The sequence below is a fragment of the Balaenoptera borealis genome, assembly GCF_965194805.1.
Source record: "Balaenoptera borealis genome assembly, chromosome: 2".
In the NCBI taxonomy this organism is placed as follows: domain Eukaryota; kingdom Metazoa; phylum Chordata; class Mammalia; order Artiodactyla; family Balaenopteridae; genus Balaenoptera; species Balaenoptera borealis.
This window is the reverse complement of record NC_138867.1, coordinates 184789114-184816230: the sequence shown is the minus strand read 5'-3', so window position 1 is coordinate 184816230 and position 27117 is coordinate 184789114. Positions and strand designations below refer to the sequence as shown.

At 60.6% G+C, this 27117-nt stretch overlaps 2 protein-coding genes across 6 annotated transcripts; one reads left to right on the top strand and one right to left on the bottom strand.

Moving 5' to 3' along the window:
* Positions 1-51: 51 nt before the first annotated feature.
* On the top strand, positions 52-14786 carry ARHGAP45 (Rho GTPase activating protein 45). 5 transcript variants are annotated; one of them, XM_082379850.1, is made up of 23 exons: positions 52-520; positions 2420-2750; positions 6123-6266; positions 6452-6536; positions 6612-6684; positions 6868-6934; positions 7020-7157; positions 7320-7384; positions 7567-7677; positions 7751-7831; positions 9492-9680; positions 9927-10064; positions 10179-10369; positions 10489-10613; positions 10687-10770; positions 10897-11001; positions 11113-11285; positions 11624-11812; positions 11907-12044; positions 12277-12503; positions 12584-12794; positions 13519-13627; positions 13998-14786. In XM_082379850.1, exons 1-23 carry the CDS (start codon positions 239-241, stop codon positions 14366-14368), a joined length of 3627 nt encoding a protein of 1208 aa, XP_082235976.1. In that variant the 5' UTR covers positions 52-238; the 3' UTR covers positions 14369-14786. The 5 variants fall into 5 exon arrangements, with proteins under 5 accessions (XP_082235976.1, XP_082235977.1, XP_082235978.1 ...); XM_082379852.1 differs by lacking the exon at positions 52-520 and adding an exon at positions 1317-1571; XM_082379854.1 differs by lacking the exon at positions 52-520 and adding an exon at positions 1671-1789.
* A 3073-nt stretch (positions 14787-17859) lies between these two features.
* Positions 17860-25459, bottom strand: POLR2E (RNA polymerase II, I and III subunit E). Its single transcript, XM_082379867.1, has 7 exons — positions 25318-25459; positions 23608-23782; positions 19774-19889; positions 19260-19340; positions 18830-18888; positions 18646-18724; positions 17860-18519 (listed from the first exon to the last, which is right to left on the bottom strand). Exons 1-7 carry the CDS (start codon positions 25372-25374, stop codon positions 18454-18456), a joined length of 633 nt encoding a protein of 210 aa, XP_082235993.1. The 5' UTR covers positions 25375-25459; the 3' UTR covers positions 17860-18453.
* Between the last annotated feature and the right edge of the window lie 1658 nt (positions 25460-27117).

Genomic DNA, 27117 nt, shown 5'->3' with positions numbered 1-27117 from the left:
CTGGCACCCGAGTGTGTGCAGGAGTTGGTTTGTGGACACAGATGCAATCTCTAGGGTGCAGGTGAGAACCCAGCTACAGCCGACTGGACTCCCAGCTTTGAAGCCCTCTATGGTGGGCTGGGGCGTGTCTCCCTGCAGGTTTACCCTTCATAATAGCCTGGACAATGGTCCCGGGGCCCGTAAGTGCCCACGTGGTTCTGGCGCCTGAGGGCGGTACCTGTGAGTAGCTGGTCATGAAATGGGCATGCTGTCAGGGCTCAGGAATGTCTGGGGCAGCTGGAGGAGCCCAGCAGGGGTGACCCAGGCCTCAGGCCTCCCGACCAGGTCAGAAGCCCACCAGCCAGCCAACCCACCAGCTGGCCCTCACCCCCTGATCCTGGTCTCCAGAGCAATGAGTGGTGGGCAGAGGTTCCTTAAGGGGCTTCTGGGCGGGGTCTGTGGATGGACTCGGGCCTGGAGAGTCGGGTTTGCCATGAGGGGCTGTGGCCTGCATTCCCCGTGCCCAGAGATCACACCTGAGGTCAGTGGGGACCAGTGTTGGGACTCTGGAAGGGGGCGGGGGGAGGAAGATCTGGGGAGGGGAGAAGGCTCAGATTGGGGGGCTCGAAGAGAAGAGGTGGTCATGGGGGGAGGGGGCCGGAAGCTGTACACACCGCCAGCGCTCCAGATCGGGGGACCCCACCAGGGAATGGAGGAGGCGGCGCGGTGACCTCAGGAGCGTTAGCAGCCCTGCTGCTGGCCAGCTGTCCCGTGGTCACGGTCGGTGCATGTCCCTGGAATGTAGAATGGGGGGTGAGGGGCGGGAGCTGGGCCGAGGGGAGGAGACCCACTATGCCCAGAGCTGCGCAGGGGCCCTGGGGTCTGCAGGGGGGTCGCCAGAGGACGTAGGGCAGGCACGTCCGTGAGAGGTGGGAGGACTGGAGGGCAGGTGTCTGTGTGCAGGGGTACCCGTTGCATCTGCGGAGCTGGGTGGCTTCTGATCGTGTGTCCAAGCCTGTGTCCCTGCGTGTCGTCGTGCTCCCGTGTCTGCACTCCTGGGTGCATCTGGGTGTGGCCGAGTGAGGGCATCAGTGTCTCTGCAGTCCCCCGTGTGCCCGCCAGGGCCTTGCCCGGGGCGCCAGTGCCAGGCAGGGGCACCTCGACCAACGTGCGTGCGGACCAACGTGCGTGCGCGCGCAGAGCTCCTGAAAGCGGAAGCTGGGGGCGGAGCCTGGGACCCCACCTTCAAGCCCACTGAGCGGAGGGGCAGGCTGAGGCTGGGGAGGGTCAGGGGCGGGTCTGAGTCACCGCCTCCGGAGGCCTTTTCCTGTGGGGGGAAGCACCCGCCAATGAGGGCTGGGCCTGTCACGTGGGCCTGACAGCTGGGGGGGGGTGGCCAGCGACAATGTGGTCCCGAGGCCACTGACACCAGGAGCTGCGGCGCTGAGACCCCCGGCCCGCCCCCCCCTCGGGCCCCTCGGGCCACTTGGCCCGGCCACAACATGTTCTCCAGGAAGAAGCGGGAGCTCATGAAAACCCCTTCTATCTCGAAAAAGAACCGGGCGGGAAGCCCCTGTCCGCAGCCCTCGGGGGTGAGTGAGCCTCTGCTGGGAGCTCGGAGCGGGCGGGGATCTTGGAGCGACACGCGGGCAGCAGGGGGACCGGGGGACACCCTGCGCTCGGGCCCGGCGGGGCAGGGCCGGGCAGTGCCATGCTGGGCCGGCGGCGCGGGGCTAGAACCAGCTACAGCCCCGGGGCTGGACTGCAGGGGCCATGCAGGACGGGCTGGGATCCCCACGTTCAGCTCATGGTAGGAGCCCTTGGGATGGCCACTGCACGCCCCACCCCGTCCAGGGCTGCCTGTGGGGTCCAGGGAGTGTGGGTGCTCTGGGTCCAGGACTCTGTAGGGTGAGGGCTCAGGGAACTTGGGGCCTCCAGGCACCGTTAGATGTGAGAGCTCCAGCCCAGCCACTGGGGGAAGGTTTAGAGCGAGCAGAGTGATCCATGGGGTGGGCCTCGTACAAAGCTGGCCTGTGGTGTCCGCGGGACTCAGGGGCCTAGTGGACCCTCAGAGTAGAAGAATCGAGGAGGTGTCTTTACCAGTGAGTAGGTGTGTCTGCAGTGGCCTCCCCTGACGGGCGCTAAGGAGACCCTGGACCTCCCTACCCCGGCCCCCCCCCCCAGGAAGTGGGGTGCCCCTCCCCCACACCCTGGCTGTGGTTTGGGCAGAGGCCGTTGTTTGTGAAAGCTCTGGGGAAGAGGATGTTGAGTAACAGGTGCGGGAGGGGCACAACACCAAATCTCAGCCCTCTGACCTGTGGCCTTTGACCCCCTGTGGGGTCAGGCTGAAGACCCTCCAGAGCCCCACTTCACTTCTGGGAAAACTGAGGCAGGGCCACAGTGGGAGCACCTGCTCTAGCGGCTCCCCCCACCCTCCCAGGAGCTGCCCAGGAGAGATGGGGCTGATGCAGTATCCCTGGCACCCAGCCTGGAACCACCAAGTGTGGCCTTGAATGCCAAGGCCACGGGCACACTCAAGAGGCCCACCAGCCTAAGCCGCCACGCCAGCGCTGCCGGCTTCCCACTGTCCGGAGCCAGCACCTGGACGCTGGGCCGTGGCCACCGCAGCCCACTGTCAACAGCCAGCCCAGCTGAGGGACCCATCCAGGGACCCTGCCCCGACACTGTGGAGGACATCTCCCACCTGCTGGCTGACGTGGCCCGCTTCGCCGAGGGCCTTGAGAAGCTGAAGGAGTGTGTTCTGCGTGAAGGTGAGAAGTGGCAGGGACACCGCGGCCTGGGTGGAAGGCAGAGTTGGACACAGATATCCCAAACCCTGTGGGGTCGAGGCAGGGTGGAGGGAGGGATTTGGGGAGGCTCCGAAGAGGGTTGTAGGGAGGACTTCGTGGAAAAAGCCATTGCAGCTAGGGTTCTGAGGGATGTATAGGAGTTTGGCGGCAACCAGGAAGAGGGAATGTCATGTGCACAGGCTCAGAAACATGGAGTGGAGGTGCATTTGGGGGAACAAGGTTCGGGTGTATGAAGTGTGTGAGGGTGGAGGCATTGAGAATGGCAAGCAGAGGGACCCTGGACGTTATCCTGAGGGTGGTGGGGAGCCATAGAAGGTGTTAGAGCAGAGGTGGAACAAGGTCAGATCTGCATGTTGGACTGAAATGGACTGGAGGCAGGCTGAGGTCTGGACAGAGAGAGATTCAGGACGGACAAGGGGCAGGACCGGCATGTAAGCTGCAGGAGTGAGCGGCCTGTGGGATGGCAGTTCCGTTTTCTCCACGCGTCTGCTGACAGCCCAGCTTCCTGCCGAGTTATTTTCATCTGCTTCCTGTTTGTCCCTGGCCGCCAAGGAGGGCACTATGATCTCTCCTGCCAGAAACCGCAGTGCCAGGGCCATGCTAAACACCCTGGCCTGCTCCCCACAGGTGCCTATTTTACAGATGAGGAAACTGAGGCCCAGAGAGGAGCCCTGACTCCTGGCTCAACCAGCCAAGGAGGGGCCAGAGCCCGGATTCGACCTCAGAGTGGAGAGAGACCTCAGCTTTGTAGGCGCTAATGGGGGGCTCTGCTGGCCCGGCCTCTGCTGGGTCGGGGGGTGTCAGCCCCCAGGGTTATCTGGTCCTGGGGTGGGGCTGGAGTTGTTTCCTGGGGAAACTCTCTAATCTCGGTTCCTTTCCGATCCTGGCGCTTCCTTGGAGGCCAGACCTGGGCGGGGTTGAGCCAGTGGGCGTCCTGCAGGAGGATGGGCCAGGGCAGGGGCACCCTTCTTTGAACCTTGGGGCAGCCCTGGGCCAGGGGAAGGGCCTGGAGCAGAGAGCATGTGGGTTTGCATCCTGCTGCTGCCCCTGCCAGGCTGTGAGACTGGATCAGCTGTCCCTTCTCTAAGCCTCTGGCGTTTCATCTGTGAAACGGGGCAATGATATGCCCTGGGGAGTTGCTGACTGTAACCAGATGTCCTCAGCTCACAGTAATTGTTGTGGGGACAGTGAGAGGGCTTGGGGACCCTGTGCTGTCCACCTAGGAAGCAGTGGGCGGCAGGATCCACGTGGGCGGGGTCTCCCCACACCTCCCCACGCCCTGTACCTGGGCCTGTTTCCCTGCCTGCCCTTGGCCGGCCCCATCCCGAATCGAATTGCATCTCCCTGGGTCCCAGACTCCTGCTACCTGAGCCTGGGGAGCTAGCAGGATGCCGGGGCGGAGCTTTCCTCGGAGGGGGGCGGGTCTTTGGACCGGCCAGAGCCGGTTTGCTTGCGGAGGACCTGGCACCAAAGACCCCGGACCAGCCAGTTGCCTAGCCCGGCCTGCGCATTCACGGTCCCTGTGCCCTGAGGGCTGCGCCATGTGTATCTGCGGGACGGTGCACCCGGCGCTGGACCAGGCGCCGGTGCGCTGCCAGGCAGGGCCCCGAGGTGAGGGGACCGTGCGGGGTTGGGGGTGCAGGGCCTGGCCAGGAGCACGTGGCACTCGGGGCATTTGCTGCCCGGGGCTTGCCTTGGCCAGTGCTGAGCTGGGCATGTCCAGGCTTCGCCAGAGTCCCACCTGCCCAGGTGGGTGTGCTGCGGGGACACAGGTGGCCGAGGCCCAGGCGACACGAGGGGCCTGGTGTGTGGGAGGAATGTCCTGGGAAGGGGCGTGGCCCGGCCTTTCCTCAGCTGGCCTTTCATGGATTCCGCAAGCTCCTTCCCGCCTCCCTGAGTTGGCCTTGGATTCAGGCAGCAAATCCTGCCTGGTGCTGAGGCACCGGGCTGCACTCGGAGGAATTTGGGGCCAGGGACTCCGTGGGGGTCTCCCTGTCGGTGGCATTCCGTGGGGGTCCTCAGTGCTGAAAAGGGATCAGACACCTATTTTCAGATTCCATTTAAAAAAATTTTTTTTATAAATGTATTTATTTATATTTTTGTTTGTGTTGGGTCTTCGTTGCTGCACGCAGATTTCTCTAGTTGCGGTGAGTGGGGGCTACTCTTTGCTGCAGTGCGCAGGCTTCTCGTTGTGGTGCTTCTCTTGTTGCGGAGCACGGGCTCTAGGCACACAGGCTTCAGTAGTTGTGGCACACAGGCTCGAGTGCAGGCTCAGTAGTTGTGGTGCACAGACTTAGTTGCTCCACTGCATGTGGGATCTTCCTGGACCAGGGCTCGAACCCGTGTCCCCTGCATTGGCTGGCGGATTCTTAACCACTGCGCCACCAGGGAAGCCCCAGATTACATTTTTAAAAATTTTAATTTATTTTATTTATTTATTTTTTTTGAGCATCAGGTACCAGGCACAGAGTCAAAGGCAAACAGGTGCGGGAGATATCCTCCCAGCTGGTGGCCAGGTCCCTCCTGGGTCTCAGGGTCGGCTCATTCCTTCCCCATCCATACATTCCTTCGGCTTTGTTTCCACTAGATGGTGCGTGTTCTGCCCGCACACAGCGCTTTTTTCCAATTAAGAACATCTGAAGAGGGCATTTAAAGCCACGTTTGAAGATGCAGATCTGACCTTGACTCTCCTTTGCTCTAATACCTTCTATGGCTCCCCATTGCCCTTACGGTAAAGTCAGGCAGGGTCCTTCAGCCTGGCATTCTCATGCCTTCAGAGCTAGTGGAGATGGAAAAGCTGCGTGATCCTTGAGAAATGACTTCTCCCCAGTATGCCTCAGTTTTCTCATCTGCAAAATGGGGGTGATGACAGCACCTGCCTCATGGGGTGGCTGGTCGGGAGAGAGTGCGGTAACGGGGTGTTTAAGCCCCAGTGCCCAGGCAGGCAGGACTGGGAGAGAGCTGGACAGAGCCCTGAGAGTTTGGGGCAGGGAAGGGGCCAGGTGGGTTGCCTGGAGGAAGAGGCCACCAGGACTGCAACTTGAAGGTCAGCGGGAGTTTGTTTTCTGGAGGAATGAGGAAAGGGTGTTCTGAGCAGGACTGTCTAGACTGACATCTGGCCTTTGATGACCTGGCCAGCAGTCGAGAGAGGGACAGTTCCTCACACCACTGCCCCCCCAACAAGGTCACACACTGAGCCTCAGGCAGTTACCTTCTCCCACCTTGGCCTCAATTTCCCCACCCGGGGACAGGAGCTCTGAGGAGGGTTAGGGTTAGGTGGTTAGGTGGGCAGGCTTTCCCTCCCTCCCTGCTCATACCCACTCTGCCTGGCAGACCTCCTAGAGGCCCGCCGGCCGCTTGCCCATGAGTGCCTGGGTGAGGCCCTCCGCGTGATGCACCAGGTCATCTCCAAGTACCCACTGCTGAACACCGTGGAGTCGCTCACAGCTGCCGGCACCCTCATTGCCAAGGTCAAAGGTCAGCCAGGACAGGGCAGCAAGGGCTGTCTGGGAGGGCTTCCTGAAGGAGGGGATGTTTGAAGTGGGTTTTGAAGGATGCATAGGAGTTTGATGGGCACAATTCCAATGCTCCCCCTTCAGTTAGTTGCACGGGTGGTCACCTCCCAGACTGGGCCAACCTCTCTCGTCCTTGTCTGCCCCCAGCCTTCCATTATGAGTGCAACAATGATTCAGACAAGCAGGAGTTTGAGAAGGCCTTGGAGACCATCGCAGTCTCCTTCAGCAGCACGTGAGTGTGGGGGTGGGGAAGGGTGGCGGAGGGTGGGGACCATGTGCCTCTTGACACGTGCCCCCTGACCTGCAGTGTGTCCGAGTTCCTCATGGGTGAAGTGGACAGCAGCATCCTCCTCTCAGTGCCCCCTGGGGACCCGGGCCAGGTGAGCAGGGATGGCCTGGGTGCTGCACGGGGTCAGGCTGGCAGGGCGGGTGAGTCCCCCCCCGCCCGCTCTGTGGACCGTGGTCTCCCGCTCTGTCCAGGGGGGGCGGTGACTGTCTCCTGCAGGGTGGGCATCAAACAGGACCCAGCCCGGACTGGACTCACCTGTCTCCCTCTGGTATAGTCCATGGAGAACCTGTATGGACAGGGGAGCGAGGGTGCCCCGCCCAGCAGTGAGGACTGTGATGAGGGTGAGTACTGAGCCTGGGGGCAGAGGGCTGAGGACGGAAGGGTGGGCTGGGCTGGAGCCCGGGCTGAGGGGTGTCTGTCCCGCAGGCTGCCTCTCCCCGGAGGCGGTGGACACGCTGCTGCAGCGCTGTGAGGGGGGTGTGGACGCCGCGCTGCAGTACGCCAAGAACATGGCCAAGTACATGAAGGACCTCATCGGCTACCTGGAGAAGCGGAGCGCGCTGGGTGAGAGCTGGGGCCCGCGGGGCGGCGTCTGGTTGGAAGGCCCCTCCCCTCACCCCTGCGCTCACACCCCTCCCCTCACCCCTGCGCTCACACCCCTCCCCTCACCCCTGCGCTCACACCCCTCCCCTCACCCCTGCGCTCACACCCCCTCCCCGCCTGCAGAGATGGACTTTGCCAAAGGCCTGCAGAAGATCGTCCAGAACTGCAGACAGAGCGTCATGCAGGAGGTGGGGAACTCGAGGGAACGGGGTGGGGTCCCTCAGGCCTGGGTGTGTCTCGCCCCTCCAAGATGGGCCAAAGGAAAGGGGTTTCCCATCTCTGCAAGGGCAGCTGAGGGAGCTGGGGAGGCGGCAGGGCTTCCACGAGGGCGCCTGTCCCACCCCCGTGACTGCCGGCCCCGCCCCCACAGCCGCACATGCCCCTCCTGTCCATCTACTCGCTGGCCCTGGAGCAGGACCTGGAGTTCGGCCACGGCCTGGTGCAGGCGTTGGGCACGCTGCAGACCCAGACCTTCGTGCAGGTGAGCTTCGCCCTGGAGGGTGGGCGGGGTGGAGGGTGCCCGGGTCCCCATCACACCCGTCTCCTCCCTCCAGCCCCTGAACCTGCGGCGGCTCGAGCACGAGAAGCGCAGGAAGGAGATCAAGGAGTCTTGGCACCGTGCCCAGAGGAAGCTGGTACCGCGGGGCGGCGGGGCTAGGAGGGGGCAGGGTGGGCCGGCTTGTGCACGCGCAGTCCCCTGGTGCACACCCGGGTGGTCCTTTCCCGAGTTTTGCGGACACCCGGTAGAGTGCCCTGTGCCCGCGTGGGGCTCACTGTGGCGTCACAGGTTGGAGTGGGTCCTGCCTCCCAACTGCTCCAGCCCCATTACCCGCAGCTGCAGCAGGAGAGGCCCTGGTCCGGGGCCCCCATCACTGTCACGGGTCAGATGTCTGGAGGGACCGGGTCACCCGTGGCCGCCAGGAGCAGGTCTGGGTTAGAGGGAAACTGAGGCTCTCTCAGGTCTGGTGGATGCTCCAGGTTCGTCCATGTTGCTCTTTTCCCACCTCTCTTTTGGGCTGTTCCAAAGGCACTAGCAATCTTTTGCACTGCTCTTTAGGCCTGCTAACAGGGTCTGCGGTGCACAGAGCCCCCACGGCCCCTGCTCCAGCTAGTGGTGTCCTGTGGCACATCTGGCAAATGAGCCTCTCCCCCCTTTTCTACACCTGATGACAGCTTGCCGAGTACCCTGTTCTGCTTCTGGCCTTTTACACTCACCTCCATATCCAGAGACTGGCCCCATCTCACTCCATGTGAAACTCCTCCCTTTTTCTCAGCTACAAGTGCTCAGCTGCAGAGCCACAGGGCTTAGTTCACTAAATCCCTACTGATGGACAGTTTAGTTGTTGTTGAGCTGTTGCTGTTTCAAACACCACTGCTGTGACGAGCTTGTGCCCCTGTTGCTCAGACATGTGACCCACCATTTATCTCAGATCAGTGCCCGAAAGGTAATGGCTGGGTCACAGATGTCATGAGCATAGAAGCTGACCTCCCGAGCCACAGCCATGCTTTTCCTCTTCTGTGAGCTCTCAGTTCATATCCTTTGCTCACCTCGGATTGTACAGTAGCCTGTTTCTTATTGACTTGCCAGAGCTCTTTACATATTAGAGAACCCAGGCCTTGATGAGATGCGTTACAAACTCCCCCACCCCCAGTTTATTGTTTTGACTTTTGATTTAACCTGTTGCCTGTTTTCCCAGTTGAAACCCATGATTGTTAGTAGCAGTCTTTTATGGTTTCTGGGTTCTGTGTCACGCATGGAAAGGCCTTCCCCATGCTATGTTTATTTTAAGAAATTCTCTCATGGTTTCTTCTAGTACTCTTGTGAGCTCTTTTCTTTATGTTTAAGCTTCTGATCGTGTAGACTGTGAGGTGTGGCCCCCAGAAGGCCCACTGGGTTTTGACTAAGTGCTCTTCCTGCCAACCCTGAGGGTGCCTGACTTCCTGTCTGAGCGGCCTCACTGTTCTCATCTCTGAGACAGGAAATGAAAGAGATAGAAGCACAAGTCGCTCTGGCGGGTGTGGGTGTAGGTGTCAAGAGGATGATGTAGTTGGTGTCTCCTTCAGAGCTTAGCTGTGCCTCAGCTTCCCTGGCTGTGAAATGGGCATGCCAGATGCTGGCTCCTCCCAGGGTCGCCCTGTAGGTGTCACCTCCTATTCTTCCACCACTGGTTCTTGGGCGGGGGCCTCTGTTTGCTTGACTGGCCATGGGATTTTGGCCCAAGGGATGTGGGTGGCAGAGGTCCCTAACGCGGTCTCTGGCCGATGGTGCTGGTCTGGCTCCTCCCATGTCCACAGCAAGAGGCAGAGTCCAATCTGCGCAAGGCCAAGCAGGGCTACGTTCAGCGCTGCGAAGACCACGACAAGGCCCGCTTCCTAGTGGCCAAGGCGGAGGAAGAGCAGGCGGGCGCTGGCCCAGGTGCAGGGGGCGCGGCCTCCAAGACCCTGGACAAGAGGCGGCGCCTGGAGGAGGAGGCCAAAAACAAGGTGAGGGCGGGTCAGGGGGCAGGGGGTGCAGGACAAGACCCATGGCATCAGGGTCTGATGCCCTGTGCAGGATTGCCCACCGCCGCTGGGCCTTTGTCTGGGCTGTGCCTCCTGCCAGGAATGCCTTCCTGTCCTTTTGTTCCTGGCTGATTTCCGGGTGGGGCCTGAAGATGCCCTGAGGGCTGAACCGCGGGCTGAGGCCTCTCTGGGCACCCCACCCCGCCCCCACCCCCACCCCCACCCCAGGCGGAGGAAGCCATGGCCACGTACCGCACGTGCGTGGCGGACGCTAAGACGCAGAAGCAGGAGCTTGAGGACACCAAGGTGACGGCGCTCCGGCAGATCCAGGAAGTCATCCGGCAGAGCGACCAGACCATCAAGTCGGTGAGCGCCGTGCTCCCGCCCCCGCCCCCGCCTCTGTTGGGGTGGGCGGGGCGGCTGCCCGTCCAGCCTCAGGACCGCCAGCACTTAGGGCCCCTCCCACCTGCCTGCCCGCAGGCCACCATCTCCTATTACCAGATGATGCACATGCAGACGGCCCCGCTGCCTGTGCACTTCCACATGCTGTGCGAGAGCAGCAAGCTGTACGACCCGGGCCAGCAGTACGCCTCCCACGTGCGCCAGCTGCAGCGCGGCGAGGAGCCAGACGTGCACTACGACTTCGAGCCCCACGTCTCCGCCAACGCCTGGTACCCCGCCGTCTGCGCATGCCCGGGGGAGCCGGACTTCCCTCCTGAGGTGGGGGCGAGGGCAGTGAGCCTCTGTGACCCCCATCGTGACCCCTTCTTTTGGCTGTTGGTCCCATCAGGTCCCCGGTCTTGCGCGCCCGAAAGGGCAGCTTCAACGTCAGCGATGCCGCGGTGGCGGAGGCCGCGGGCTGCCCCCCGGAGGAAGGTGGGCTCGGCGACGGGGAGCTTGCCAAGGAGCGCAGGGGTGAGTGTATGGCAGGGGCGGGAGCGGCCCCCCGGCAGCCCCCTTCAGCCCTTCACTGGGGACACCTTCGCAGGTGGGCGCGGACACCAGGTGCACAAGTCGTGGCCGATCGCCATCTCAGACTCTGACGCCAGTCTGGACCCCAGCCCTGGCTCAGGTGAAGGGGCCTGGCCGGCGGTGGGGGGCTCACAGAGCTGCCGCCCCCGCCCCCAGGTTTCAGCGGGCTCATCGTGCAGCCGGGGGCCCTCGGGGGAGTCTCTGACAACCCCTGTTTCCTGCTCAGGGGACTTTAAGAAGTTCGAGCGCATGTCTTCCAGTGGCACCATGTCGTCCAGCGAGGAGCTGGCTGACCAGGAGGGCAGCACAGGCGCATCAGCCTTTGACCAGGGTGAGGGGAACCCTGGGCGGGGCAGTGGGGAGGGGGGGGTTTGGACTCTCTCTGTGCGCCTGGCCCTGACCTGTCTTGGTGACACTTACCACCTGCCCCCGCCCCCACCAGATGACCTCAATGGCATGGCCCCGGAGCTGCCTGTGGCCCTGCCCAGAGGGCCCTTCCGCCACGTGGGGCTGTCCAAGGCGGCCCGTACCCACCGGCTCCGGAAGCTCCGCACGCCGGCCAAGTGCCGGGAGTGCAACAGCTACGTGTACTTCCAGGGCGCCGAGTGTGAGGAGGTGAGTGGTGGTTCTGGGGGAGCCAGGCACCTGCATGTGCGCCCTCAGGACCGTGCCATGCAGAGCGCTGGAGGGAAGTGAAGCCAGGAGCACTTGCAGTCTCCTGGGGGCGAGCATCCCAGGCGGAGGGCTCAGCCAGTGCTCAGGGAACCAGAAGGCCGTGGGAGCAGCCCAGGCTGCACCGGTGGCAGGGGCACGTCTCCCAACCAGGAGGGGTGAAAGTTGCCCTGTAAGGGGGGTGATGAGAGCAGCGGGGGACGCGGTGGGAGGGGGAGCCGGGGGTGTCTGCGTGGGGCTGGGGCGCCAGGAAGGTCTGCTCACTCCTCGCCCGCCCCCAGTGCTGCCTGGCCTGCCACAAGAAGTGCCTGGAGACCCTGGCCATCCAGTGTGGCCACAAGAAGCTGCAGGGCCGCCTGCAGCTCTTTGGCCAGGACTTCAGCCAGGCCGCCCGCAGCACCCCGGACGGCGTGCCCTTCATCGTCAAGAAGTGTGTCTTCGAGATCGAGCAGCGGGCGCTGCGCACCAAGGTGACTGCCGCGGGCACAGCTGCAGGGGCCCCGGCCGAGGGGCCGCGCAGGGAGGGGAGGGGTGTGGGCCCAGGCTGACTGCGGGCTCCCACAGGGCATCTACCGGGTCAATGGGGTGAAAACGCGCGTGGAGAAGCTGTGCCAGGCCTTCGAGAATGGCAAGGAGCTGGTGGAGCTGTCGCAGGCCTCGCCCCACGACATCAGCAACGTCCTCAAGCTCTACCTGCGCCAGGTGAGACAGATGGGGACAGAGCAGAGCGGATCCTGGGCTGGACCTGAGCCTGGTGGGGGGCGTGGCCAGCTCTGAGCAGGGTTGTGGTTGCTAGGCCAGGGGCGTGGTCAGTACAGGGTAGGCGGACCGGTGCCTGTCAGGGGCAGGCCTGCTGCTAGGGGCGGGGCCAGTGCAGGACAGATGGCATGGGGCCAGGCCCACTGACCCCCACACCTAACCCGTCGCCCTGCAGCTGCCTGAGCCGCTCATCTCCTTCCGCCTCTACCATGAGCTTGTGGGGCTGGCCAAGGACAGTCTGAAGGCAGAGGCCGAGGCCAAGGCGGCAACCCGAGGCCGGCCAGATGTCACCGAGAGAGAGGCTGTGGCCGTGGCCATGGCGGGCCGGCTGCGGGAGCTCCTGCGGGACCTGCCGCCGGAGAACTGGGCCACGCTGCAGTACCTGATGCGGCACCTGCGCAGGTGAGGGCTGGCCAGGCCGGGGTCAAGGGCGGCGGGGTCCCGGGAGCCGCTCACACCTGCTTCTGCACTCCAACCCCCAGGATCGTGGAGGTGGAGCAGGACAACAAGATGACGCCGGGGAACCTGGGCATCGTGTTTGGGCCCACGCTGCTGCGGCCCCGGCCCACGGAGGCCACCGTGTCCCTCTCCTCCCTGGTGGACTACCCCCACCAGGCCTGCATCTTGGAGACCCTCATCACCCACTACAGCCTGGTCTTTGAGGAGGAGCCCGAGGTGGCATCCGGGTGCCAGGTGAGGGTGGTCCACCCTGGGCAGGGGTGCAGGGCTCTGTGAGCATCATGGGGGCCGGGAACCTCGCTCACCCACGGGGGGATTAGACAGGAAGAAGGGCTGGGAGATGTCTGGCTCGGATGGGGCCAGAGCCCCATCAGGGGCACCCAAGGCATCTTTTAAGCAAAGAACTAGATGAAGTGTGGGTTCAGATCTGTGGACGGAGCCCCAGGCAGTGCAGAGGCCCTTCGGCCTCCCCCCGCGTCCCCTGGAGCTCACATCAGAACGCACTAGACCCAACGTCCTGCCCCTTCTCCCATTTCCCATCTCTGCACCGCCTACAGCATGTCCTCTGGGTCCAGCCTGCTGCTCTCCTCAGCCAACAGGCCTTGTTTCTGCAAGTCTGTTCGCTTCCAGGCAGCATCAGCTCCCACGCTCAGTCCCCACTGTGCGTCTTTAACCCCTCATCTGGCGTCTCTGGCTATGGAGGTGACACGCCTGGGTGTGGCCTCAGGACAGTGGCTCCCACGCTGGTGTCCTTGCAGCCTGTCCCTGCCTCAGCCTTTCTGGCCAGGGCCTCTGCCCGCTTTGGACGAGCTCAGCCTGCTCGTGACTTGGGATCCGGGGGCCTCACGTGCTCAGCTGCAGCGGGTGTTAACAGTTTTTAGGGTTTAACAAGACAGAAAAATGGAATGTGGGATGGCCGGAACCGTGGCGCCCCCTGACCTCCGTTCCGCCTCTGCAGGATGTGACGTCCAACCAGGGGGCCGAGGTGGTGGTCCAGGAGCCGTACCCGGAGGTCAGCGGGGGCGCGGCCTTCCCCCTGCCGGAGGAGGCTGAGGATGGGGGCCTCGGTGAGCAGTGGGCCCAGGCGGCAGATGACACAGTGGGTCCACCTCAAGGGCTGCATCCCGGTTTGTCTCCCGTGGAGACCATGAGTGTCACCTGCTTTTTCACCGTCTCTAACGTGTTACAAACTCTTGCAAAGAGACACCCTTTCGAGGTGTTTTTGCCAATGCCGAGAAATGGGCATCCCGAAGTGGAAACGACCCCAGTGTCTGAGACCCTGCACCTCCGCCTGACCCGGGAGGGTTCTAAGGGAGCTGGGCCTGCTGGGGGGAGGTGGACGCCCAGTCCTCCGCCCAGTGCCCCCCACCCTGCTCACAGGCTGTCCATCTGTCCCTCTGTCTGTCTGTCCCTGTCTCTCTCCCTTGGACTTTCCAGAACCCCACGCTGCCTCCAATGACTCCGACTCAGAACTGGAGGAGGCCTCGGACCTGCCGTCCCCGGCGGGTGGGGCGGCCCTGCACCGCCTCGGCTTCCTGGAGAAGCTGGGCAGCGAGGCGGGCGCGGAGGGCGGCCGGGACAGCCGCAGCGGCAGTGAGGAGCAGCTGGGCACTGCCACTGGGGAGGGGGAGGATGGGCCCGGGCCTGGGGTCTGGGAGGACCTCGGGGAGGAGCCGGTCCAGCGGCTCGCCGAGCACAATACCAACCAGTGCAACAACGTGGCTGCGGCCCGCCTGCCAGCCGTGAGGCTCCGCGGCGGGCGGCTGGCAGGGGGCGCAGGCTGGGAGAGGCGGCCAGAGTTCGTGTAGCTGGGGCAGCGGGCAGGTCTGCTCCAGGCTCCTGTCCCTGCGGACACGTCACCGAGAGGCCTCTCCTTCCGCCCACAGCGGCAAGGGCATCACTGGCCAACTTTTCCAGAAGCTTCTGCCCGCGCTGCTCCGCACGCCCACCAGGCCCCACTCCGCTGAGCTGGGGGATTCTGCTCTTGGAGTCGCCCAGGCTGTGATGGAGGGACCCTGCCCACCCTGGCGCTGGGCCGTGGAGGCCACATGGCAGCCGGGAGGAGGGCTGGACGCCTTTGTGGATGGTGGGCAGGCGGCCTCGGGATGCCCTGGCTTTTATGGAAAACTGGGTTTGGATACCTGGGGCTGAGGATGCAGTGAAGTTCCACGATGGAGTTCTCTTACAGGAACATTCCTTTTGCATAAAATAAAGTCTTTAACCTGAGCCTGTCTTCTCTGGCAGCAGTGGCCTAGCGACCCAGACACACAGGGCACTGAGCGCCGTCCCCAGCTCCTCGCTGGGCTTGGGCAGGGAGCTGTGAAGAAGAAATTCCACCACAAGGCAGCCCCGTCAGGCGTGGGAGCCCAGGTGGCCGGGGGGCCCGATTCCCGTCGACTCCTGCCTCGGGCCGCCAGCCCCCGGCGGCTCCCGAGCACTGAGGTGCGGCTGCTGTGCTGAGGAGCCGCCGCTGAACTCTACTCGCACCGAAGGCCTCAGGAAGACAGCGGCCACCGCGGGGACCGGCGCAGCGGGGAAGAGGCGAGCACCCCTCACCCAGCTCAGAGACCCCAGTCGGGTTTATCCCAGAGGGCTGGGGCCGGCTCAGCAGAGACCCAACTATTCATTTGAGGAATCAGATGGAATTCACACCCAGTCATGGGTGAAAGCTGCTGGGCCTCCACTCCTGATGCAGAACAGCTCACCCCAAACTGCAGGCCCCCACCCAGGCTTAGGTACGACCCGCTGTGGCAGTCAGGGCACTCTGCCGCTGCAGACGCTTCCTAAGAGTGAGCGGGAAAAGCAGCCAGCAAACTACCAATGTGTTTTGCAAACAGAGATAATGGGCCGGGGGCCACACCCTCTCGGTTACATGTGGCCTGTGGCCACTTCTGCCCCGTAGAGTTGAGCAACTGTAGCAGGGCCACCTGGCCAGCAAAGCCAACATACTGACCGCCTGGCCCTTTACAGCAAAACTTTGCTGACCCCGATCTACGTTTTTTAAAAAAACGGTCAGAAGAATGAGCAAATCTATTAACATTTCAGAGTGCTCAGCAGGACAGGTAACGGCAAGAAAGCATCCCACTGTCAGGTGCCAAAGCATCTCTAAGGAGCCTGGCGGATCATGCCACACAACTTCACAGGTTGCACCACCTTCAGACAAGGGCTGGCCCAGGCTCACAACATGTCCTGGTGGCTGGAGTGAGGGGCTGGGGGTGCTGCGTGAAAGCCAGCCCCTGCCTCCAGACCCGGGGGGCCCCACTTCCTGAAGCCCCGAGGCAGGCAGGCGTCAGGACCAATCTCAGGGACTCAGAACAGGCTGTGCGTGGTGGCGCAGGCAGGCGGAACCGTTGCCCCAGCAACAAGCAGGGGACCCCAAAGGGGAGCTGGTGCCGCTGGATGGAGGGTGTAAGGGGCGTCCGCACCTCGCACCTGAGACCCCGCACCCGGGGACAGGTCTGTGCCCAGCCGGGAGACCAAGCACCCTAACCAGGAGCAGAAAGAATTTTCAGGGAATCAGTGAGTTGATTCTAGAATTCATTTGCAAGAATCAATACTCAAGAACAGCCAAGACAATTTTTTTGAACTGTAAATTATACATATTTACCATTTTTGACACTTTAAACTGCACAGTTCACAGGCACTAAGCACCTTCACATTGTCGTGCAACCATCTCCACCATGGTCTCCAGAACTTTCTCATCTTCCCAAAGGGAGACTCTGTCCCCGTGAAACCCTGACTCCCCATCCCCTCCCCCACCATCTGCTTCCTGTCTCTGTGGACTTGATTCTTCTAGGGACCCCTGTGAGTGGAATCGGACAGGATTCATCCGTCCGTGTCTGGCTCCTTTTGGCCAAGATGGTTTTGGAAAACGATGTATGTCTATCTGGGGGAAAGGGGAGACCTGTTCTCCTGTCAGATGTACTATAAAACTATAAAACTAAGATTTTAAAACCTAAGTTCATCAATGGAAAAGAAGAGGATCTCAACACAGACCCACGTGGATCTGTGCGTTCACTACGAGAGTGGCAACTCAAGGCAGTGAGGAGAGCACCTCTGGTTCTTCACTAAACAGTGTCAAGACCGCTGTCTGGGGGACAGTGACAGCCCCAAGTCATACGATGCCCAGAAGTAAATCCCAGGATTCGAGTCCTATGTATAAAGGCTACAAGGGGCTAGCTAAGAAATACAAAAGGTGGGAAAACATTTTTGTAAAACGTATATATCTAATAAGGGACCCGAGCCTAGAACATATAAAGAATCCCTAAAACTCAGCAGAGACAAATAACCCAGTTAAACAAGGGGCAAAGGACCTGTGCACAGACATGTCTCCGAGATGACGGGCAGGGGGCCAGCGAGCCGGGGAAAGGGGCTCACCACCCTCAGCACCAGGCATGTGAATCTGAACCACAGCGACTCACCCCCGAGCCGCGAGAACCAGCGTTGGTGAGGAGAGGGAGACGCAAATAGGAACCCGGGCAGCCGCAGCGGAGACAGCCTGTCTCTCCAAAAGAAACAAGAGCTTCTGCAGGACCCAGCAATTCTACTCCGAGACACACCCACAGCCAGAGAAATAAACACAACCACACCACCTCGTACCTGGACGCCCACAGCAACATGCCGCACAGTCGCCAACAAATGGAAACAGTCTGTGTCCATCAACTGAAGAATGAACGTGTCCCTCCACACACGGGAGCATCACTCGGCCGTGAAAAGGGGTGAAGCCCCAACACTCCTACAACGTGGACGAACCGTGAGAACACGATGCTCCGTTAAGAGAAGCCAGACACAGAAGGACACACAGTGTGTGATTCCACTGATGGGAAACGTCCAGAACAAGCAAATTCCACAGAGACAGATTCATGGTTGTCAGGGGCTAGGGAGGGGGTGGGGGTGACTGCTGACAGGGACAGGCTTTCTTTTTAGGAGGGTGGAATATTCCAAAATTGACTGTGGTGATGGGTGCCCGATTGTGCATGTACTAAGAATCATGGAACCATACACTTTAAATGGGTGAACTGTATGGTATGTAAATCCTACCTCAACGAAGCTATTAAACAAAAACACAGACAACTGCGCTTAGCCTGGGTAGGAGGCCTCTGAAATTAGTAGAGGGAAAAGGGGGTAGTTTGATCCCAAACTTCTATGCAAGAAAAGCACCAAGAAGCAAAGCTGAAGGCGGCACTGGAGCCCCTCCCTCACAGCTCCACCAGGGGGAAGTGGGCCGAGACCCCGTTGAGGGGCCAGAAGCCCGAGCAAGGCTGCTCACAGCAAACCGGGTAAACATTCCACCTTGGTCTTTCAGACAAGTGAACTTATTTACTCAAGATATTTTTAATTCTTTAAGATACCCAGCATTCCGTAGCAATCGGGTCTCACTCCCCACTGCCCTCGGAGCTCGCAGACGGGCAGCATCAGGGCCACTGTGGGGGGGACACGGCGACGGAAGGCCGGGAGGAGCTGGGGGCCACCCTGCGGTATCCTGTCCCCTCCCGAGGCACCGTCAGGTGGGATCCAGGGTGGGGCTCAGCGTCCAGGAGCCCAGGAGAGGCCACGGGGACCCTCATGCCAGGAAAGGCAGGCCCAAGGCGGGCCACCCTGGGGCCCAGGGGAGCAGAGGCAAGGTTCCCAGGAGGAGCGGACTCCCGCGGGCAGCCGGCCACCACGCTCCCGGACTGGTGGGTGGTCACAGCCCATCTTTCCGTCCCCCAGGGGACTTGCTGAGAGAGAGGGGGCGGCCAGCAGTGTGACCCGTCTGTCGCATGAGCTGGGCACGCAGGCTGGATGTGAGCTCCCTCCAGAGCACGTAACAGGCGGGGCTCACTCACAGGGCTGGGACGGCTGCCCACACCCGGCCCTCGGCGCCCTCTTGCCTCATCTGTCTGTCGGGCTGCTACTGTACCAGCCGGTAGGTGATGTACCTGCCTGCGGTCTCGCTGGGCCGGATGATTTTCACCACCTGCAGAGGCAGGAAAGCAGGTGGGCTGGCTCCCGGGACCCGGGGTCCCTCCTGCCCTGCTCAGAAGCCTGGGCTCTGAAGGGGGCTGGAGGTGGGCCCAGCTCCTCCCTGGGAGGCGCTTCTCACCTGCCCTCGCTTTATCCCAAAGTAACGTGCCACGGGGTCTCCCGCCTGGATCCTGGGCAGCTGGTTCTCTCGGAGTTTACTGAGAAGCAGGTCAGGGAAAAGGCCTCGCTGGACTGACTGGGGGCGTTGCGGGGAGAGGTGTAGGGGAGAGGAGCCGGGCCCGGCCGGGGGCCAGAAAGGATACTACCGGGCCAGCAACTCCGTCACCTCCTCCTTGGTCATGACAACGTGCTCTGGGACCAGCTGCGAGAAGAGAACCTGGTCTCCACAGGGCTGCGACAGACCCCACAGGCCCTCCAGAGAAGGGGTGCGGCGTGGGCCCCAGGCGTCTGCGCAAGTCCTGACTCCCCACTGGGATGGGGGCCCTGGAGCCTACACCCCTAGCTGTGCAGATGGGACGCAGGGCACAATCCCGGGGCCCCGAGGCTCCTGGGGACATGCAGATTCCACCCACCCCAAGCTCCTGACGCTGCAGGCTGCGTGGGCCTGGCAACCTGCCCTCCTAGCAAGGCCCCAGCTGCTCCTGGCCCAGGGGCCACACACTGAGACCCCGCCCCACCTTCTCTCCACCATGAAGGGGCTCCCGGGTCTCCAGTCTCGTCCCCCACCCCTACCTCATGCTCCGTGATGTTGATGAGCAGCTCCTGCTGCAGAAACTGCTCCAGGATGTACTTGGGGGCCATGTCGACCAGGGACTGGAAGAGACGCCGACCCTCAGGCACAGCCGAGGCGGCCAGCCACCCCCTGCGCTGGCCCCGGGCCCGCCCACCCCGCCCTTCCTCGCAGGCAGCTGGCACCCGGGAAGCTGTGCGGGTCCCGCGTCACACATCAGGAAAACCCACCCCAGTGGGTAGGGTTTCCACCTGGGGAGAAGCCCACCCCGCCCCTCCCAGGCACTCAGCACATTACCGAGGCCTCAGTCTCATCGCAAGAAGCGCGAGGGCCTGTCTGTCAAAATGCTCCCAGGGTTGCCCGGAGCTGGTGCGGCAGCCCCTCCCTGGACCCCACAGCCTGTGTCCCCTTGTCCGCACGGGGACAAAGGTGCTCGCCAGCTGCCCATCCCAACCACCAGCCTCCACTCAGGCCAGTCCAACCCACAGCCGGGGACCAGAGGCGGCGGGCACCCACCTGCTTGGCGGAGGGCGTCATGCCCTGCTGTACCACGATGAGGGCCCGCGTGATGTTCTCCTCCTGCATCCGCTGGCAGTACACCTTGATGGTCTTGATGCCCACCTTGGGCTCCTCTGCAGACCGAGCACAGGCTGGTGGACGCTGGGCAACCCCCCCCCCCCCGGTTCTAGCCCACCCCTGCCAAGGTGCTGCGGTGCCGCTCCCCCGCTGAGGCCTCGGCCTCCCGTTTGCAGAGTGAGAACCGGGCTGCCGGTCCCAGAACAGGGCGCTGGCTGCCTGCATGTCACGTGGGAGCTGAAAGGTGCCCTGGGCCCTGGACCTAAGGGACCTCTTTCTGAAAGTGGGGTCTGGGAGTCTGGGTCTGCTCAGTGCCTCAGCGGTTCTGAGGTTCGGGAAGTCCCAGACTAAGCAGTTTGTTTAGTCCGGGGGCCCACGAGACCAGGGCTGGGGTGTTCGGAGGTGAGTGGAGGCGAGACGACCCGGGGAGCACGGTCCCAGCATGGAGACAGCCCACCCAGCTCCTCGCTGCCAGCACCGGGGGTCCTCACGGTCTCGGCAGCGCACAGGGCCTGGGGCCTGTCACGAGAGAACGGCTGGACCCTAGGAGCCCAGCAGGTCGGCGGCTGGGGCAGCCCCGGAGTCCGTGTGCAGCACGTCCGCTGCCTCTCGCCGTTCTCCTCACACCCCACTCCACCGACCGGCAGTGCCCTGTCCCCGAAGTCCCTCTGTTGGAGTCCTGACCCCCAGGAACCTCAGAATGGGACTGTGTTTGGAAATGGGGTCTTTAAAAAAGTAATTACGGTAACACAAGGTCGTGAGGCTGGGGTCCTTAAGAGATCAGGACACAGATACACAGGAAGGGATGAGCATGTGAGGACACAGGGAGAAGACGGAGGTCTACACACCAGCGAGAGGCCCCCAACACTGGGAGAGAAGTACTGTCTGTTTATGCCCCTGGTCTGTGGGGTTTTGTTACAGCAGCCATGCAAACTAACACAGGCAGGGACCTCAACCCTGTGCCACGGCCCATCTGAGAGAGCAGGACACCCCCACTGTCAGTAAAGACCAGGAAGTGAGGTGGCCCCACCCCCGAGATGGCACCACGGGAGGCACGTGCTTAGGCACCAAAGTCTACAATAAATACGCTTCACACACAGGGGACACTCTTCTTAAAAGTGCCACCTAGATTCATCCCAGGGTCACAAGGATGGTTCAACATATGCAAATCAATGTGATACACCACATCAACGAAAGGAAAGACAAAAACCACACGACTGTCTCAACAGATGCAGAAAAAGCATTTGATAAAATTCAGCATCCGTTCATGATAATAATTCTTATGAAAGTGGGTATAGAGAGAATATATCTCAACATAAAAAAGCAATTCATGGATCCGCAGCTAAGACCCGGCACAAATTACCCATGACATTTTTCACAGAACTAGAACAAATACTCTTAAAATTTACATGGAACCATAGAAGACCCAGAATTGCCAAAGCAATCCTCAGAAAAAGAAAAAAGCAGGGGGCATAACTCACCCAGACTTACAATACTACTACGAAGCTACAGTTTTCAAAACAGCATGGTATTGACACATAAACAGACATGGATCAATGGAACAGAATAGAGAACCCAGAAATAAACCCACACAGCTATGGTCAATTAATCTTCGACAAAGGAGGCAAGAATATACAATGGGGAAAAGACAGTCTCTTCAGGAAGTGCTGTTGGGAAAGCTGGACAGCCACATGTAAATCCATGAAGTTAGACACTCCCTCACATCATATACAAAAATAAACTCAAAATGGCTCAAAGATTTAAATGCAAGACATGAGGGGACTTCCCTGGTGGTCCAGTGGTTAAGAATCTACCTTTCAATGCAGAGGACGTGGGTTCGATCCCTGGTCAGGGGACCAAGATCCCACACGCCGCAGGGCAACTAAGCCCGCGCACCACAATAGAGGGCTCACGCACCTTAGCTAGAGAGCCTGTGTGCCGCAAACCACAGAGCCCACGCGCTCTGTAGCCTGCATGCCACAACTACAGAGCCCACGCACCCTGGAGCCTGCATGTCACAACTAGAGAAGAGAAAACCTGCATGCCACAACTAGAGAGAAGCCCGTGCGCCAGGCTGAAGAGCCCGTGCGCTGCAATGGAAGATCCCGCATGCCTCAATTAAGATCCCACATGCTGCAACTACGACCCGACGCAGCCATAAATAAATAAACAAACAAACAAATCTTAAAAACAAACAAACAAAAACAACTAAAAACAGAGTTGCCATATGACCCAGCAAGCCCACTCCTGGGCATATATCCAGGCAAAACTATAATTCAAAAAGATACATGCACCTCAGTGTCATAGCAGCACCATTCACCATTGCCGAGACATGCAAACAACCTAAATGTCCAGATGAATGGATAAAGAAGATGTGGTACATATATACAATGGAATACTACTCACCCATAAAAAAGAATGAAATAATGCCATTTGCAGCAACATGGATGGACCTAGAGATTACCAAACTACGCCAAGTAAGTCAGAAAAAGACAAATATCATATATCACTTATATGTGGAATCTAAAAAAATGATACAAATGAGCTTATTTACAAAACAGAAAGACTCCCAGACATAGAGAACAGATGTGTGGATGCCAAGGGGATGGGGGGTGGGGGAGGGATGGATTGGGAGTTTGGGGTTAACAGATACCAACTATTATATGTAAGATGGATAAACAAGGTCCTACTATATAGCACAGGGAACTATATTCAGTATCCTGGAATTAAACCATAGTATAAAACAATGTGAAGGGCTTCCCTGGTGGCGCAGTGGTTGAGAGTCTGCCTGCCAATGCAGGGGACACGGGTTCGAGCCCTGGTCTGGGAAGATCCCACATGCCGCAGAGCAACTGGGCCCGTGAGCCACAACTACTGAGCCTGCGCGTCTGGAGCCTGTGCTCCGCAACAGGAGAGGCCGCGATAGTGAGAGGCCCGCGCACCGTGATGAAGAGTGGCCCCCACTTGCCGCAACTGGAGAAAGCCCTCGCACAGAAACGAAGACCCAACACAGCCATAAATAAATAAATAAATAAATAAATAAATAAAATGTGAAAAAGAACATATATATATGTATGTATATATATTTATAACTAAGTCACTTTACCGTACAGCAGAAATTAACACAACATTGTAAATCAACTGTACTTCAATAAAATACATTTTTAAAAAAAGTGCCACCTGGGTCTGTTGAACAAGCATTTTCTGCCCACCCCTTTGATTCAAGGCACTGGGGTGGGCCCTCAAGGTGCTCATGACCCAACATGGCCCCTTAACCTTTGGGGCTTTAGAGCCAGGCTGCCTCAGTGTAGGACGTGCAAAGACAGAGGAACACAGGGGTCCTGGGACACCCTTGGTGGTGGGGGGGTTGTCTTCACTCAACCCGGGGCTCAGAGGGGGTTCCCAAAGAGGAGGCACTTGAGCTCAGTCACCAGGGACGATGGATGGACACTGACCAGGCAGGCGAGGGGGGAACGGGCAGGGACGAGAAAGGGCAGGAGTCCTGCAGCAGCGCAGGAAGGGCAAGCGCTGGGAGCAGAAGCTGGGCTGATGGGTGGGGGCAGGGAGGACCCAGGGGCCCAGCTGGGAGGCCTGTGATAACCTTGATCGGAGAAAAGGGTTGAGGAAGAGAGAATGGGGAAGGTGACCGAGAAGAGGAAGCTGGAAAAGGAGTCCCCACAGCAAGGAGGGTGAGGGGGCAGAAGGATGAGAGCAGGCAGACTCTGGGTCACAAGGCAGGTGACTGCTACGAGCTGGCCCTGAGCTGCCCCTCACCTGGGAAGAAGACGAACATCTGGTCGGTGGGGTCATCGTTGTGGGCCACCAGCACCGTGAGATCTGTGCGCCGAGGCCGCCCTTCACTGGGCTTGTCCCCAAACTGGGCCTTGAACTCCTCCAGCGTCTGGTCCAGCTCATCCTGGGTCACCAGGTAGCCACGATCGTGGCACAGCTGCGAAGAGAAAGGACCAGGTGACCCCAGGGCAGAGGGGGGACGGCAGCAAGAACTCGGGGTAGGCGAGGCCACTGCGGAGGAGACCGGGACAGAGCTGGGACGTGAGGAGGGCTGCTGAATGCAGAGTCAGGCCCCAGGGTCTGGGGCAGACAGGGACAGCTGGCTGGGAGGGTGCTGCTGGGCTGGTTGGGCAGACGCTGGTTGGAAAACCAGGCAAAGGCCTGAGGGTCAGCAGTTCTAGGTCCTGCCTCAGAAACTGGGGCTCTTTGAGTGCGTGGACTAGATGAGGACCCAGAGAGAGAAAGGAAGGTTGGAATCGCTACCCAGCCCAGCCCTGCCCACACCCCCTTTCCTCGGCCTAGGCTCCCTCCAGAGCCCTGGGTCTCCTTTCCCAGGGGCCCCCGATACTGTCAACCAGAAGCACAGTTGCTCCGGCCCTGTCTTTGGGCAGCTCTGCAAAGCGGCAAAGAGGCTGGGGGCCACCACCCGGCCTTAGCCCAGCAGGATTCCTGGGAGGGTGGGTGCTCTTGATCAAGGCCGCAAGCCTCCGTGGCATCACACTGGTCCCCTCCCACGGGGTGGCTTAAAGAACGAGGCACACAGAGAACACTGGTATGACTCGGACCCGGCCTGAGTAATTCAAAGTTGGTGGCTGAGACATCTAAGTAGCCACCAGGCAGCGGTCGTCCAGCCCACCAGGGTTCCTTCCACCCCCAGGACCCCGAGATTCTGCGTTATGCACTTGAGGTGGTGCCGATAAGACAGTCTGGGACCTGGGACCTTTTGCTGAAGCCTTTGCACCTGGGCAAATGTCTCCTCCAGCAACAGAAAACCCAGAAACTATATGTAAGGGACTAGAAATAACTAGGCACATGCGCAGTTGGGGGAAACAAGGACCAAGATACAAAAAGGCCAAGAACCCAACTGCCACTTCTGAGGAGCCAGGAGCAAAAGCAGGGTATTGGGCATGATCCCTGCACACAGCACCACCAAGGGGGTGGGCAGACCCCTCCAAGCCACCCCTCCGGCCTGACCCCTGGACCCGCCCCCACCCTGACCCCATTTAAGGGACCAGCTCGCCCTCCTTGGAGCAAGGGCACCTGTTGCTTGTTTTCGCTATTTCATGCTGCAGCACAAACTCCAATAAAGCCTTGCCTGAATTTCTCGTCTGGCCTGCTATCAATTTCTACTGATTAAGGAATTCAAGAACCCCGATAAGTAACATGAGAACCTTCCATGGACACAAACACGCGCCGGCCTACCGTCTGCCGTCCTCCCTCTCTCCAGCTCGAGCGAGACCCTGACCCCCTCCCGGGGAGCTCTTGGACTCGCTACTCCGTCCCCCGCAAACCCCCGCCCCGGGGGCCCCGCCTGAGCCCGACCCCTCCTCTCCAGCCGCGCGGCCGGGGGTGGGGAGGCTCATTCCTACCTCCGGGCCTCGCACCCGCCGTCCGCGCCCCGGCTGCTGCGTGCCCGGCTCACCTGGGGGAGCGAGGCTCGCTCTCACCGCGTTCGCCAAGCGCGCTGCTCACCTGCATGATGGTCTTGCGGATCTTCCACAGCCGATACGTCTCCTCCTCGTCGTCCATGGCTGCCGCCGCTTACACTCCCTGCGCCTGCGCCCGGCAGCACCCGCGCCCACTGCGCCTGCGCCGAGCCCCGGTCAGGCCCCCTCACGTCGCCCTCCCCTTGCAGGGCTGTCGCCGGCGAATGCCTGAATGCAGCGACCTTCGGGAGCGGCAGCGCCAAGGGCAGCCCGAGCCTTACTAAAGCGATGGTTGGCTGCGCGAGAAGCGTGCGACCAGCACCGCCACCCGCGCCTCGGAAGTTCTCGCGAGGCTTTGACCGCAAGGCCCCTCGGGAGTTGTAGTTTCCGCTCAGTGCCCGCCTGGGAGGGCCGTTTAGAATCCAGAGAACAGAGGCGAGGTGTGGGCGGGGAAACTGAGGCCTTGACGGGGTTAGGGGTCTGCTCAGCTCCCGGGGACCGTCGGGCGGCCTAAGAGGCGCTCCATGAGTGTTTGTGCATCCAATTGTAGGGGGTTTTCTCAGTTGGCTCAGGGCTACATGCAACTTAATGCCCCCGAGCCTCAGTTTCCCCTCTGTACAATGGAAATAGTGTCCCCATTTTAGAGGGTTAGCTGGGGATCTAAGGAGATGGTCGTACTTGGGAGGAGCTTGGAATAGTTCCTGGTGCTTATGAAATGCTCCCACCTCTGTCTTCCCCCTCTCCTGTCCCGTGAGCCCCAGCCCAGCCCCTGCCTGGATACCCCACAGCCCCCAAGACTGTGCATGTTTTTACAGTCCGCATCTGCCCCTGCCCCCGAGTTCGTACAGGAGGTTTGCCCACCCCTGCCGAGCCCAGTGCCCCTGCATTGGTAACTTCTCATTCAGTAATGCATTCATTCAATGATTCAATGTTTAATGAGCAACCACAGGGACAGTGAACAAAACAGGCCAAGCACCCTTACATGTCAGGGAGAGACAGGACAGAAGCAGTGAACATAATAAGTAAATGAGAAAGTATGTTAGACGGTGACAATGCTGTGGAAGAAGAAATAGAGCAGGCTGAGGGAGACGGGAGGTTTGCAGTCCCAAATGGGGTCAGGGAAGGGAATTCCCTGGCGGTCCAGTAGTTAGGACTCCGTGCTTTCAGTGCCGAGGGCCCAGGTTTAATCCCTGGTGGGGAAAACTAAGATCCCACAAGCCGCTCGGCCAGAAAAAAAAAAAGAAAAAAAAATGTGGTCAAGGAAGTTTCCAGCAAAAACCCAAAGGGTGAGAGGGTAGGAGCCGTGAGGATGTCTGGAGGAAAGTGTATCAGGCAGGGGTGCAGTGTGTGCAAAGGCCCTGAGGCTGGACCATGCCTGGTTGTGTTGGCAGCAAGGAGGCCGGTGGTGGGGGAGGGGTGGCAGAAGAGGTCAGAGGGTCAGGTGGGGCATATCCTGGGAGGCCTTGTTGGTTGGGTTGAAAAGTTCAGGTTTGCAGCCATTTTCAGCATCTCCACGGGGCAGAAGCAGGGAGACCAGGGAGGGGGCTGGGGAAGACCGTCCTGGCCAGAGATAGGTATGGCTCCAAGGGAGGGCCAAGCAGCGGGCAGGTCCAGGGTGTCCGGAGGGCAGTGCCCACAGGATCTGCAGGTGGACGGGACGTGGAGATGAGAGGCGCAGAGGCGGGCAGAGGAGGGAGAGCGACTGCGGTGGGAAGGTGTGGGGCGGCTCGGGAGGGGGTCTTGGACGTGGTGAGCTTGGGGCTCCCAGGGGACCCTAAGGGGAGACATCCAGGGGGCAGTGGGATACAAGTCTGGAACTCTGGATGAGCTTGGAGTGGAGACAGAC

Excerpts from the sequence above, each read along its gene's own strand:
- POLR2E (XM_082379867.1), bottom strand. The coding sequence starts at position 25,374 with ATGGACGACGAGGAGGAGACGTATCGGCTGTGGAAGATCCGCAAGACC. Across the intron at positions 23,783-25,317 it reads TCCGCAAGACCATCATGCAG|CTGTGCCACGATCGTGGCTA; the intron begins GTGAGCAGCGCG and ends TTCTCTTCGCAG. Across the intron at positions 19,890-23,607 it reads GATGTTCGTCTTCTTCCCAG|AGGAGCCCAAGGTGGGCATC; the intron begins GTGAGGGGCAGC and ends CTCGGTCTGCAG.
- ARHGAP45 (XM_082379850.1), top strand. The coding sequence starts at position 239 with ATGGGCATGCTGTCAGGGCTCAGGAATGTCTGGGGCAGCTGGAGGAGC. Across the intron at positions 12,045-12,276 it reads TCAAGCTCTACCTGCGCCAG|CTGCCTGAGCCGCTCATCTC; the intron begins GTGAGACAGATG and ends GTCGCCCTGCAG. Across the intron at positions 13,628-13,997 it reads GGCTGAGGATGGGGGCCTCG|AACCCCACGCTGCCTCCAAT; the intron begins GTGAGCAGTGGG and ends TGGACTTTCCAG.